The sequence below is a fragment of the Hippocampus guttulatus genome, chromosome 7 (genome assembly GCF_054856545.1).
Source record: "Hippocampus guttulatus isolate MCC_2025c chromosome 7, RoL_Hgut_1.0, whole genome shotgun sequence".
Taxonomy (NCBI): domain Eukaryota; kingdom Metazoa; phylum Chordata; class Actinopteri; order Syngnathiformes; family Syngnathidae; genus Hippocampus; species Hippocampus guttulatus.
Window position 1 is genome coordinate 21404135 of NC_141267.1, and position 14817 is coordinate 21418951.

The following is a 14817-nucleotide window of genomic DNA, read 5'->3' on the forward strand; positions in this document are numbered from 1 at the left end:
CAAAACTAGTAAGCTATTCATTTGTTGTGTACAAGTGATCATTTTGTGGTTTCACTGTCATAACGCTCTGAGACAATTTAGACTCAGAGCGTTCAATCAATCTACCATGCAAGTTTTTGTACCCTGGTTTCCTTCCACATTCTATGTGTGAAGACAACTAGGAAAGGCTCTAGAACCCACGCAAACCTCGTGAGGATAAGCGGATCAGATAATGGATGGATGGATGGTCCAAAAATATGTTTTCCTTTCTGCCAACATGTGATGCATGGAGCATTTCACCATATGTGAAATTGTTTTCTTCTGACGTTCCCCAAGCATGAAGAAGGAAGTCTTATTTTTTAAGATAAATAGTTGTAGTTTTTAAACAAGTTATATTTTGTAAAAAAAGTTTTTTTGTTTGTTTGTTTTTTTTGCACGTGAACTATTCTTTTTGTTTTCGGTAAAGAGTTGTATTTTCTTGATAAGTCTTTTTTTTTCCAGAACAGAAAAGAAGCTATTTGAGGAGACGAAAATAAGTCACATATTTCAAGACAGAAAAGGTTTTTGTTCAGAATCTACCCATGCCAAGGATGCAGCGTGACAGGTTGAACAATGAAATGCTTTCCCACTACATGGCAAAAAGTAACCCGTGCATGTGCACCTGTTGCCATTCATACTAAAGAATCACATCTTTGGCCCACATTTCATACTAAGTACATTTTAAGTTTTTATTTTTATTTTTTGGTGTGCAGTGAGATTTCTCAAACGTAAAGAGTGTGCCTCGACTTCACAATTGGGAAACACTACATCGAACACAGCTGTCAGCTACTGCCTACCGAGCTCAGTTGGTGTGCTTCGTCAAGGCACTGGCCGAAGAGTTGGAGTGAAAGTGGGACCGTCTGGCAGCCATGCCGCGGTGGGCCGGGTTGTTTTAGTTGATCTAATGACCTAAATATCAAACTAATGACCAACTTAGTAGCTAACAAACGGAGCAGCAAATAACAATCAACTAACTAGCAATACCAAACTTAGTAAGAGATTGACAGATTAACTCACTGACTGACTAAACAATTGGCCATCTAATGACCCAAAGATCAAACTAACTACTCACCACAAACAGCTCATAAAAGTAGCCAACAAGCTTATTGACCACCGAGTAAATAATCAACTTAAAACCCAAATAAAATGCAAACTAACAAGCCAACCATCACTCAAGCAAACATGCACACTAAATAATAAAGTAACAAACTGTCCATCATTATTTAACTGAAAGAAACAATTAAACAACTAGGTTAGCATTAAGGGCGGCCCGGTAGTCCAGTGGTTAGCACGTCGGCTTCACAGTGCAGAGGTATGGGGTTCGATTCCAGCTCCGGCCTCCCTGTGTGGAGTTTGCATGTTCTCCCCGGGCCTGCGTGGGTTTTCTACATAAAAAGGCACTTTTGACCAGAATATTTTTCATTTGGAATGTTGTCATTGAATATTACGAAGCAAATAATTATGTTTGTTTTGAAATTAAAAAAGTCGAAAGACCCGACCAGCCTGACTTCTACAGTCACGTGGTCTAACGGCGGTGCCTTCGGGTGCTCTTATAAAGACAGAACGGAGACGACTGTGCAGTATTCGCAATCGTTATCCACCTCTGGAGTATCGGTGAGTCGCTTTTTCGAACAAAAATACTAAATTCTCGTTGTATTCTGTTCTAAATAATTATCAAGCTTATTTTTAACCATCTATTGATAAAAGTGACAAAAAGGTCCCACACGGGGGACAAATAAATTCGGTTTGATGCTGCTTCTTCCCGGGTTGTAGTGAATGCATCCTTTCCCTTTTCGTTCTCAGAGTAAGTGTCCTCGCAGGGTTGTTTGCTAATCTTTCGTTTCACCTCATGGCATTGCAAAGCTTTTGTGATTTGTTTTTGCTAAAACTGGAGAAACGCTTGTACTACGCCGATTACATTCATGCGTTTAAAAGACGTTTGTGCTTCACTGGCGGGCTGTTAGCCGTAAAAGTCGTAAATGCTTGTCTTTGTGGGAAAGTGCGTCTTAACCGTACCAATAATTATTCATAAATTGTGTTGCCATATGACGAGGGGGTCAATTGACACTCTGGACTTAATACAGTGAAACTGTTGACCCTGTAGCCGGTGGCTGCTTTCTGTATTTTTCTTCTTTGTGGTCTTCTATGAGGATGTTATGCACAGCAATACCACCAGGTGGGACCTCCACGTTACTGCAATAAGCGCCCAGAGGACGCTGGCGTAAAAAAAACAAGTATATATACTGTATCCAAAGAACAAAACATTCCGACCATATTACTTACAGGTATTGTTCAATATTTTTTTTTCCAAAATAGTAATTTGTATTAAATGTAACATTTTTAAAAAGCAAGACTTTAAAACAGCATGATCTAGCATGTCATTCATGAAAGAAGAGGCATTGCACTTCTTTCATAACCAGAATAACCATAGAACTGGAAGTGACGTAATTACTCAGGCCACTATTAGAACCACAATGAATTATTCTGATAGAAGGCCCACAGGTGACGGTATCGCTCTCCAAATGGCATCTTGTTCCCTGTGGATTATGCTTCTGAGGCACAGTAGTTTTTCTTTATTGTAGTTTTATCAAAACGCAATTAACTTCAACACTAAATTGCAGAATGAGTGTGGCCAAGCTTGTCCCACTCTGCTCCAGGTTTGCTTTCAGACGAAGTGTTTGTACATCGCAGGTAAGTCATTTAACAGCGTCACGGTGGCAGTAATGCTTAGCCTGGCACGATGCTACCAAGAAAAAACAAAAGAGAAAAACTGCTGGTTTGTTGCAGTGTACAGCAATGGCATCTCGACATGGCAACACCAAGAGGATCCAAGGACTGGACAAGAACGTCTGGTGAGTGAGTGTTGGTCTATTTAAAAAAAAAAAAATCATTGGACAAGTTAGTACGCTAACACGAGTTTGTGATTGTAAAACCCAGGGTAGCGTTTACAGCTATGGCAGCAGATCCTTCGGTAGTCAACCTGGGTCAAGGCTTCCCGGATGTTTCTCTGCCACCGTACATCAAGGATGCTCTGGTGCAGGCAGTGTCAGTCGACAAATTGAACCAATACACTCGAGGCTTTGTGAGTAGGACCTCCGGTTCAACAACACTGTTAGCTTTGTACAGCTAGCACCACTATAATGCACTTAACTTACACATTGCCAGTCTCCTTAAACAATCCCTTCAAGTAATTTTTTTTCATTTTTTTTCTAAACCAACAGCACAAAATTTCACCCCATTATTAATAATTTGATTTCAGAGGTAGAATTGAACCAGCATCCTGAGGGAACCTTTGAGGCAAAAAAAAAAAAAGTCCAGACCTTGGCCATTATTTCAAGAGCTAACAAAATATGTCGTTAGTTATAGGCACCTAGCTTGACTGCACTCCACCTGCATATTTAATCTACCACTAGTGTTAGCTTTAGCCAGCTAACACAACAGTGGTGTCAACTTCTATTTTACATAGATTAGTATATAGTATGTAACTTTTTTTTAAAATTTCCGGCCAACATGGTGACATCACTATTTTACAGACACCCTTTGTATTAGCCAGTTAGCACAACCATAGTTGACTTTACTCAGCGAACCAAAACAAAACCTTTATTTTACAGACACTGCAAATGTTAACTTTAATAAACTGCCAATAGCACAGCACACCCATAATTCCATTCACCGTGAGCTCGTCTTACAAATATGTCATACACTCTTAGACTGAGCTGGCTAATACAACCACAACCAAATCTTTCTTTTACCTACACCATGATTGATAGCCTTAGTTAATTTGTGTAACCATACCAACCCCATACATACTATACGTACGCTGTTTCAATGGCCAGCTAACATGGCCATAGTGAAACCTTTATTTTCCATTCGCTTGATGTGCTCTGTTCATCTTGTGTTGACTCAATGCTGTAGGGACACCCTCCGCTGGTGAAGGCGCTCTCTCAGGTTTACGGCAAAGTGTGCGGGCGCCCCATCGACCATCTCAAGGAAGTCCTGGTAACGATAGGCGCCTACGGCTCCTTGTTCAACAGCATGCAGGCTCTGGTGGAAGAGGGCGACGAGGTCATCATCATAGAACCCTTCTTTGACTGCTATGTGCCCATGGTCCGAATGGCGGGGGGCAAACCTGTGCTGATACCACTACGGCCCGTAAGCATCAATCAGAATCATTTTATGTGGGGGTCGGACAACTAATCAACTGTATTTGTGAGGATTTAAAATTTTTAATTGATTGTATTTTTTCCAGCTTCCGTATTTCAAAGCGCCCACTCACTGATGTTCATGACTTAATAACAAACAACATGGCTGTGAACAGGGTTGACATCTATACGTTTAGAAATCACAGTCCCTCTTACCAAATTTGCAACTGTCAATATTTACACAACTGTTTCGTCATGCTTTCCGCCGCTCGCAGAAAAAAGGAAAAAAAGTAATTGATGCCTCTCGATATGTTTAATTAATTTTAGTAACAGTTTAAACTGCACATATTCCACAAACTATGATTCCAAAAAATCTATCTTACAGAGGATTTAATATCAGCACAGCAAAAATTTAAATTACCGAGCGATACCTTTCAAAGAATATTGGTGCTGATTCATATGCGCTTTTGTAAAACTCTCTTCTCCATGTGGCAGAAATCGGGCCAGAAACCCACCACCAGCGCTGACTGGTTCCTGGACCCGGAGGAGCTAGCAAGTAAATTCAACTCCAAGACCAAGGCCATCCTCATCAACACCCCCCACAACCCCATCGGGAAGGCACGTTGAACTGAAAACACGAAAAAGCCAACAAGGGTCCCGACCACTTTTGACAAGTTCGTTTTTCCTGCAGGTTTTCACCAAAGAGGAGCTGCAGATGATCGCCGACTTGTGCATCAAACACGACACGCTATGCTTCAGTGACGAAGTTTACGAGTGGATTGTCTACCGTGGACACCAGCATATTAAAATTGGTACGTGAGGTGGGAATGTGCAGATGGCGAAGCTATTAGTTGTTGATTATTGTTGTACCAGTCATGTTAATTGTAAATTAAAAAAAAAAAAAGAACGAATTGCTTCATTATTGAAATAGAAAGGGTTATCCCTTTCTAGAAGCACGTTGTGGTTATGGTTGATAGCAAAAGCGAATTGATGGACTGATTTAAAAATTTGTGCATCTTTGCAGCCACCTTGCCTGGAATGTGGGATCGAACCATCACCATTGGCAGCGCGGGGAAGACCTTCAGTGTCACCGGATGGAAAGTGAGACGCCCTTTCGAACAATCCAATCAAAGCGCATCTCTGCCAATGTCATTTGATTGTTATCCTGAAATGGCCACTTGAAACCAAAATGGCTAACCATGATGGACATTTTTGACATTTCATTGTTCATTTTCCACGAAAGGAAATCGTTTTTTAAAAAAAAATTTTATGAAGACATTTTTAATGTTCATGACATAATAGCCGCGATAGGCAAACTGCTAATCGCATTGCTCGGGATTTTCATTCAACTATTTAATTTTTTTTTCCAGTGTTGAAGACAGCATCCTAGCTAACCTTATTGCTTACTGATAAAGTCTGTGCTATGGACACGTGTTCAACTCATTTTCCATAAGCAGTTTTGGGGAAAATCAACTATTGACTGACTCGTATTCTTAAGAGATGAAGGAATTTTTTGTTTTCAAGATGTACTGTGAACGCTAACTGCTAATGTCGCTTGGGAAGGCTTTCTGTCTTTTTATAAATGGAGTACTGTCGGAATTGTCGCCTCTTCTCTTAGCTCGGTTGGTCCATCGGACCCGAGCACCTGATCCGCCATCTTCAGACCGTCATGCAGAACACGCTGTACACCTGCCCGACGCCACTCCAGGCAAGTGTCGTGGAGGAAAAGACGGCAACCTGACCTCACAAAGTTTTGGTTTGTAACAAGCAGTCAGTTTCGTGGCAGGAGTCCGTGGCGCAAGGTTTACTCCTGAACTGTGAGCTGATGGGTCGGCCCGAGTGCTACTTCACTTCGCTTAGCGAGGAGCTGGAGGTGAAGCGCGACCGCCTGGCCGCCATCCTGCGAGAGGCCGGACTGTCACCTATCATTCCTGAGGGAGGCTACTTCATGTTGGCTGACATCACGCCGCTAAGTGAGTTCCTGTGCTAACGCTAGCTATGGGGGGGGGGGGGGGGGGGGTTCTCCAAAATGATGATGTAGCAGCCAAGCTAGGCTAATTGCTCATGTCATTGGAAGATAATGCATTTTGTACAAAAAAAAAAAGATTGATTATGGGACTTGCTAATGATCAATTTATTGTTTAATTTTTATTTTTATGAGTAGTATTTTTAAGAGATAGACAGCAAGTTCCCGAGTTCAAGAGGTGGCAGCCAAGCTAGGCTAAATACTAACCGCTAATGTCACGCTGGGTCAGGGTTGGGGATAAATATAAAAATTATTATTATTAAAGATAATATTTTTGGAGGTGGAAGGAATTGCTCTCTGAATGTTAGAACTTCCTTTTTCGAGATTGAGGCATCTGTCTGTTTTTTTTTTCTTAACCTGTAGGTCAGGATCTGTCACACATGGCCAGCGACGAAGCGTACGACTACAAGTTTGTAAAATGGATGATTAAAGAAAAGGTAAATGTATTGAGTTATTACCTGTCATGATTTGTATCACAATATATGGTTCACTTGGTAGCAAATGGACAGAATCTTTCAGGGGAGTTCACCTGTAATGGACCAGTGGCCAAATTTCGCCTTAAATAATGTCAGTTTCAAACCAAATTCTTTTGCCTTTTCCAACATGTCTTTGGGAGATTTTTGGTGTGTCTACTCATGACAGACCTGTCTATTAAATGTCATGCTGCAAAGCTTGTCTTCTGGGGTGTGATTTTTAAAACATCCCAAAGGGCGCTATCAAGTCAACCATGAATGATATATATGTATCATTTTAATAACATGATATTTGACGCAGAAATTGGCAGCCATCCCTGTCACTGCATTTGTCGGGGAGGAATCCACAAGGGCCTTTGATAAATATATTCGTCTTTGCTTCATCAAGGTAAACAAACTGATAAAAAGTTTTTTTAAAAGAGCACAAATGTATGATTTTATTTCCCGTAAATATTTTATTCTTATTGTTTTGTACTTATGATGACAGAGAGATGAAACTTTGGATGCGGCGGAGGCAATCCTGAAGAATTGGAATTCCCTGGGAAGCAGCAACTGACGATTTTTTTTTTTAAACCTCAGTGAAGATAAATCATCATTCTGTAGATCTCTTAGAAACCATTGGAGTGACTCAAGGTTTTGTTCTTTGCCCCCATTCCTTTTCGCATCTAAATTGTTTCCTTTTGGTAAAATAAAAATCATAAAATCGCTGGGATCGGCTCCTGCTTGTCCACGACCATCGTGAGGATGAGCGGTTCGGATAATTGATGGATAGATGAATCCTTCTGTTTTCAAATCCCTAACACAAAGCATTCATTTACGATGACCAGTTTTAGTGAAGCTCAAATTATGTGGAGAACCGGTAACAACACAATGAAATATTCCAGAATTAGGGTTTTTTTCCCCTCTTGTTTTGACATTTACTTCCTATGAAAACCCTTGGTTCACTCCAGTTGTTTTAAAATTTATAAACGAAAGTATAAATTAACAAGTGGCCTTTTGAAAATTGCTTTTCAATGTGCTTCATCAATATGGATGAAAAGACTGTCTTTTTGACTTGTAACTTTTGAAAATACAGTAGTTTTATTCAGATGCACACATTGTACTGTGGATGAAATGCCGTTTTCAAGCGATCCAATATGACTCAGTACAGTATAAAACATTTTATGTACTGCGCACTTAAGTGTGCGGTCTCCCAACAACTTCAATAAAACACCGAATCGCGTATTGGTGCTTTGTTGTCCATCTTTGTTTGGCTTGGCTTCTTTCTGGTGGGAGTTTCTGCCTGCAGAGTACTTCTCACACCGCTAGAGGGAGACAAAACACAATTGCAACCAAATCATGCGCAGTACGTGTAACATTACAAAGGTGAACATTTAATTTATTGAATTTCACTGACATACAAAACCTTTAACACATCAATCTACAACAAAAGGTTACACAATAAATCCCGCAGCAGACACATAAATCAAAGTAATAGAATACAATTCGGGGCACGTGAGGGATGCTGGCAATATGAGGGGCAGCAGGTAGCAAAAACTAGCGATCTACTTTGGCCATGGAGGTCATCACGGAAAGAGCCGAGGTGAATATTGATGCTAATCCACTTGGAGTGAATAATCAATGTATTTGGCGGCGATGCCGTCATTTGATCCCCCTTTGCGAGCCAGTGGGAGCAACGCAGTTTAATTACCGTGTGAAGTCAAACTGTACGGTAATCGGGGCGGCAGATGGCACGTCGCATGCTTAATTATGAGCAAACGAAACAAAAAATAAAAGAGCAAGCGAGAGAGAGTTTGTGGCCTACTCGCGCTCAGCGCCTTGATGCTTGCCATGAATGTGGCGTGCATGTTGAGCTTGTCAGTGTTGCTTAATCATTTTGGTTGTTCTGCTGGCTCCACTTACAGATGAAAAGAATCCGTCTTTCTCTTCACACAACTTTTTCGGCTGCTGTAAATGACTATTTGATCAAATACGCTAAGAGGCTGTCAAATTGGGGTTTTAAATCCGGGTGAAGACTTTAAAGACAAAGTCAAAACATTTCTTGACAAAAATAAACTCTACGTCCCACACACAAAGGATTCTGAACACGGTATTCCGGTTAATACTGCGTTTGTGAAATGTTTTAAAAAGCAATGAAATCCACCCATTTCTTCTCCATCTCGCGGCGGCCATTTTGACACTTGCTGTCGACTGAGAATGACCTCACAGTTGCTGATAATTGAACGATGATCGTGGCGTGTGCTGCCACGGAGTGTGAGAACATTTTCCATGCGGTTTATCTGCGACTTTCTCAGACACGTAGCGTGCAGTCATCGCTTGCTCCCGGATTAGTCGTCTGCTGCCGCTGCAATAATCCTGCCATCATTTATGCAAATTACACCGATTGTGCCAATAATCTGCTGTCAACGTGAATGAGGTAAATGGCGGCCCGGAAACCTGACACCCGCGCGCGCGCGCGCGCACACACACACACACACACACACACACACACACACACACACACACACACACACACACACACACACACGCGAGCTGTCCTCCAGGTACGTATTACATTAAATCCGTTCAGAAGGGTTTCAAGACAGGATGGCACTTTCAAAGTGAGATTTCAAAACCGTATTCGGATTCCAGATTAGGGTTTCAATATGGTTAAGATTTTAGATGTTCAAGCCTGGGTTAAGAGAAGGGTAGACTGTCAAAACAAGGCTTCAAGACATTGTTAGGCCTTCAAAGTAAAGGTACGCGTTAATGTTCGAGTTTTAAAACAATGTTGGGGTATCAAATTGGGTTTTTGAAGACTGGATTAGGTTTTTAAAAAACTTTGGCTTGGTTTCAAGACAAGGTGTACTTTCAAGTTTCAAAACAGGTTTAAGGCTGCAAATTAGGGTTTTAAGACATTTGTCTAGGGTTTCAAGACAGTGTTATGGATTTAGCTTCAGGTTTCCACCCGGATTTAGGTTTTCAAATTAGGTTGAGCGATTTAAAGTAAGGTTTCAAGATAGGATTCAGCTTTTAGAGAAGAATTTCAAGACAGGGCTCTGGTGTCACATTAGGATTTCAAGCCAGGGGTAAACATTCAGAGTAGGGTTTCAAGGCCCGTCAGGTTTCATGTTAGGGTTTCAAACCTTGATGAGGGTTTTTAAACACATAGCCTTTAATAGTAGGATTTCAAGATGGGGGTTATGGTTTCAAAGCAAAGTTCGTAACGAGTGTTAGGGTGTACAACAAAGGTTTGAGTTTGAAATTAAGGTTTAAAGCCTTGGTTTGGATTTCAGTCCAAAGTTTAGCTTTCCAAGACAGGGCTTCAGTGTGTTGCCAGGGTAAGGATTTCGAACAAGTGTTATGGTTTGATGACAGGTTCAAAGTAGGTTTTCAGGACATTTTTTAGGGCTTCAAATGAGTGGATAGTATGATTTCACATGGGAGGTTTGGGTCTCAAATTAGGGCTTTAAGGGAGTGGTATTAATGGCACAGAATGAGTTCATGGCAATGAAGCAGCAACATGAAATTCTCGTCGGCCTCGCAACCTGTTCTTCAGGCTTTGCCGACATACGTGTCCTCTGCGCTGACAAGGTCCCACCCTCAAATATCTGTGAGAATTTGAGTGTGGGAGGCCTACACGCCCCCCCCCCCCCCCCCCCCAAATAACCTCTCCATTAATACACGTTCCCACATTGGCCATATGGCCCACCGCCTAACAGCTTGCCGGACGCATAATTAATTTGTGGTGGCGTCTGCCTGTTTATTTTCCAACCTACATTTCCCTAATTGCACCGACGAGGTTCAAATCAAATCAAATCGCTGCCGACGGGATTCACGGGACAATGCGGTGGTTAAGGGGTGACGACCGGGCCGCTTTTTGCACACTTGTTGGAGGTTGACACTCGTGTGGTGGAACCCCCCCTGACATTGTCTCCACGATAAGATTGCCTGAAATGTGTCTCTTGGAACGGAAAGCGGTTGTAGAAAGAGTTTCACACCGTTCCCTTGAATATCTGAGCTGGTAAAAGGAGGAAGACAGAATCCAGCAGTTGGCGTTTAGTCTGATGAAAAAAAAAATCTGCAACTATTGCTTTCAACAGAAGCAAGTGTTGTGTGTTAAACTTTGCATCACCGTCGCAGATTTCCTTTTCCTGCTTCTAGCTTGTTTCTCACTGTGCCTTTCATACAGAACTCAGTCGAGGTGTGATATTACCCCAACTCCTTGCGATTTCACGCAGCTGAGACGCAATACCGCAGTCAGATGACATCACACCAGCGCCCGGTTGCGCTGTGACACTTTCAACGCAATTGGGCAGGAGACGTGAGTGTCGGGTGTTCAACCTTACACCCAAATCCCATTTTTTTTGTTGATCTCCTTTCACACAGATGCTATTTTTGCCTATTAGCTAGGTCGCGCATTTCTTACAGAGTTTTGAGAAACCCTATCAAATCAATGCTGAACAATCTCCTTTTGGCTTTCGCACAGAAGCCGGCAAGTCAGAATATCAGCACAAATGGTTTTGGTTTCACGCAGATACGACAAAATAGTTGCTGGATGGTGACAATTGCTTTTAAGGAAAAGTGATGTCACATGAACTTTGCACCCCCTTTCCCAACGTTCTGCTCTCTCACGCAGGGGCCATTCCACTCAAAATATTCCTAAAAGGCGTAAATCAGAGCCATATAATTGGACTCAACATTTGTTTTCTCATGCCTTTCACACAGAACCCATCAAATGTGCAATATTGTCACTTTGTACACTTTCTCGAAACGAGTGTCCGGTGTTGAAACACCACAACCCCGTTTCTGATTTCAAACAGCGGATGCTGTCCCATAACTGGATAATTAGATGATTAGCAGTTGTCGATGGTGACACAATAATATTATGCGAAGTGCATGTTGGTGTAAAAACTTGTGCCGACTTTGATTTTACAAAGGCACCCGTTGTTTTTTTTTACTAAATAGCCCAATTTTATCATTGAAGAAAATAGTTCTGAGCTCGAAATAACAATTGCAGGCCATCTTCCAGTCATCTACTCGCAGTACTTCTTTTGGCCGGCAGAGGACGCGCAAGCACAGTCTATTTCAGCTCCGCGTAAAACCAAATCATGAATCCATCCATCCATTTTCCGAACCGCTTAATCCTCACGAGGGTCGCGGGGGGAGCTGGAGCCTATCCCAGCCGTCATCGGGCAGTAGGCGGGGGACACCCTGAACCGGTTGCCAGCCAATCGCAGGGCACACAGAGACGAACAACCATGCGCACACACACACACACACACACCTAGGGACAATTTAGTGTGTTCAATCAGCCTGCCATGCATGTTTTTGGAACGTGGGAGGAAACCGGAGCACCCGGAGAAAACCCACGCAGGCCCGGGGAGAACATGCAAACTCCACACAGGGAGGCCGGAGCTGGAATTGAACCCGGTACCTCTGCACTGTGAAGTCGACGTACCAAATCATAAATCACGATTTTAAAAGAAAGATTAAGTGAACGTCTCAAAGCCTACTCGTGTAAAGTTTCATTATGAATTAGGTCAACAACAACAACAAAAAAGTGAACACTTGACATGTAAATCACAGCAGAATTTGCGCGGCATGAATGCAAATGGAGCTTGCTTTATCATTCTGATGAGAATGTTGTTATCTGGGTGATCGGCGAGATAGACGACGTTGCGCCGGGATAAATTGTTCAATTGAAAAGCTGAATATAAATGAGGCGCTCTCATTGTCTCACATTAATAAGTTTAATTTGACGCCGTCATAGCGAGTGATTACAGATAACAAATAATCGTAATAATAATAATCATAATCATAATAATAATAATAATTAGCTAAGTCAAATGGAGTTTGGGGGCGGGGGTCGCATGCCTTGTTTTGGTCTTTGACTTAAACGCTACTGAGCCCATTTGAACCCTGTTTTGAACCAAAACAGCAGCACCTACAGCCTAGCCAGTCTCTCTGAAGTGTTAAAAAAAAACCATAAAGTGAATTCAGATAATTTTTTGGAAATACATTGTAAATATACGCAGATAATTGCTGACAATGATCACATTGGGATATTTAGCACTGAACTGTGGAGATCTTTTTAATTTTTTTCTTATGTTAAAAAGGCTCCAAGTGACGCATTTGGATATCCTGCATTATTCACTCCTTTTCCCCATCTATAAGCTGGCTAAAGCAAAGCCTCTCCTTTCTCGAGAGCACTTTGAAACAGTAATTCATGCCTTCGTCACATCTCGGCTGGATTACTGCAATGCACTTTACTTTGGAGTCAGCCAATCCTCCATTAAGTGTCTCCAGTTGTTCCAGAATGCTGCCGCTCGCCTCTTGACTGGTTCTCGTAAGAGGGAGCACATCACGTCAACTCTGGCATCCCTTCACTGGCTCCCTCTACATTTTAGATTTCTTTTTAAGATCCTATTATTTGTTTTCAAATCTTTAAATGACCTCGGCGTCGCCTTACCTCTCCGAGCTCTCCCGCCCGTACACACCTGCCCAGTGCCTCAGGTCTGTGGAGGTGGTGAGGAGGAACGACAAATTCTTTTTGGGGAGGATGGTGGTAACCTATGAGTGAGTTATGGTCTCCTCAAGACCATACATAATCTTTGACTCCATACTTTGAGATGTGCTCATGTGCCGCTGTTTTGGTTCGCAGGAGAGTTTGAATAAGCAAATGTGGGGACAACAGTTGCTAACTGTTTTCTTTCTGATTGAGGGGGAGGTGTCTAACTGGGGAAAGGTGGCCCTCGAGCAGGGCGGTTAATCACCTGCCTCTCTTGAAGATCTTGCACCCCGCACCCCCTCCCCCACCTTTGGGGTGCCACCCCCAACCCCCGCGGCGATGATTTGCAAGAGCAGATTAATCAGAGCGTGTATGGGGCCCTGATGAAATTTTGCTGTTATTGTTCCCAATTTTAGCATCTTTTATTGTCTTCATCACTCATCGGCACGGGGTGGGGTGCTGAGCGGGGGGCAGGTGGGGGGGGGGGCTTTACACATGTGTCAATTATGCAAATGACGCTGCACACTTTTGCAGATTACTTCACTCGGTGGCTGTTGTTTGCGAGGGGTTTTGATTATTAAATATTATTACGCTTTTTTTTTTTTTCTTCCATGAAGCCCATCTGCTGCAATCAAAGTGGGACACAAACTCCATTTAAGCGCTTCAAACTGGCACAAACCAGACGCACGGAGAGAAAGAACAGACAGGCCGCGTTCAACCGCCCCAAGAATTGAATTCAAGTTTATTTCAATTAGGGGGCACCTAATGATATTTTAATCTGCTGCCTTTCATTTCCAGGAACGGGGCTGTTGAAAGGTTTTCGGGCCGAAATAAGAAACACACAGATTGACGTTCAGATCTCGGACCACGATAGGAAATTAAAGCTTTTATCGGCGCTGTTTTCTTGTTAAGACGCCTCGGTCGCTATCTTTCTCGTGGCGTGATAAGAACATGAATCTTTGACTACAAATGCTCTTTCTTTATTTGTGAAGAAAATGGATCGACTATTTTTAGAGAGATTTCATGATGGTGAGCTTCAAACCTTTCATTTGGCGAAAACTTCCCCAAAGCGTTATTTCAGTTATGCCGTGTTCATGTTATGCTATTGAGTTATTTTTCGTAAATAGTTACGGTGAGTTTCAATAAATAACACATTTTTTTAAATGGTCATCAGTGAAATTTATTTCTATAGTCATCTATAATATACCGAAAAAAAATACAGTTCTCCATGAGGTTGAAGTCAGGGGATATGCAGAATATGACTCGTTTTCTAAAAAAAGAAAAGAAAAAAGAATTTGATATCCATCCATTCATCCATTTTCGGATCCGCTTATCCTCACAAGGGTTGCGGGGCGTGCTGGAGCCTATCCCAGGTGTCTTCGGGCAGAAGGCGGGGGACAACCTGAACCGGTTGCTAGCCAATCGCAGTTCCAGAAAACATTGCTGAATGAAGTTACACTCAGCTCAAGATTTTTATGACTCAAATAATTTGGCATTTGCAGTCCCCCACCCTCCAATCGTCAAGGCGGATTGGAGTTTTTACTCATCGAGAATTATCAGAGTAAATCTACGAACCTGAATTTTTGTGAACAAAATCCACAGGTCCTCAATAGGGTTGAGGTTCATATTCTTAATTAGTAAAGGCGGTGTAGAGTAAATACACTTTTA

At 42.2% G+C, this 14817-nt stretch overlaps 1 protein-coding gene across 4 annotated transcripts; it reads left to right on the forward strand.

The window, feature by feature from the left end:
- Nucleotides 1-1609: 1609 nt before the first annotated feature.
- On the forward strand, nt 1610-7899 carry LOC147203057 (kynurenine--oxoglutarate transaminase 3-like). Of its 4 annotated transcripts, none has more exons than XM_086116463.1 (13): nt 1804-1822; nt 2640-2709; nt 2806-2870; nt 2956-3100; nt 3934-4170; nt 4656-4778; nt 4852-4972; nt 5185-5261; nt 5779-5868; nt 5947-6133; nt 6550-6623; nt 6961-7047; nt 7147-7899. In XM_086116463.1, exons 2-13 carry the CDS (start codon nt 2641-2643, stop codon nt 7213-7215), a joined length of 1344 nt encoding a protein of 447 aa, XP_085972589.1. In that variant the 5' UTR covers nt 1804-1822; nt 2640; the 3' UTR covers nt 7216-7899. The 4 variants fall into 4 exon arrangements, with proteins under 4 accessions (XP_085972587.1, XP_085972589.1, XP_085972590.1 ...); XM_086116462.1 differs by lacking the exon at nt 1804-1822 and adding an exon at nt 1829-2303; XM_086116461.1 differs by lacking the exons at nt 1804-1822; nt 2640-2709 and adding an exon at nt 1610-1632.
- Nucleotides 7900-14817: the final 6918 nt, after the last annotated feature.

Excerpts from the sequence above, each read along its gene's own strand:
- LOC147203057 (XM_086116463.1), top strand. The coding sequence starts at position 2,641 with ATGAGTGTGGCCAAGCTTGTCCCACTCTGCTCCAGGTTTGCTTTCAGA. Across the intron at positions 2,710-2,805 it reads GAAGTGTTTGTACATCGCAG|TGTACAGCAATGGCATCTCG; the intron begins GTAAGTCATTTA and ends GGTTTGTTGCAG. Across the intron at positions 4,779-4,851 it reads CCCACAACCCCATCGGGAAG|GTTTTCACCAAAGAGGAGCT; the intron begins GCACGTTGAACT and ends TTTTTCCTGCAG.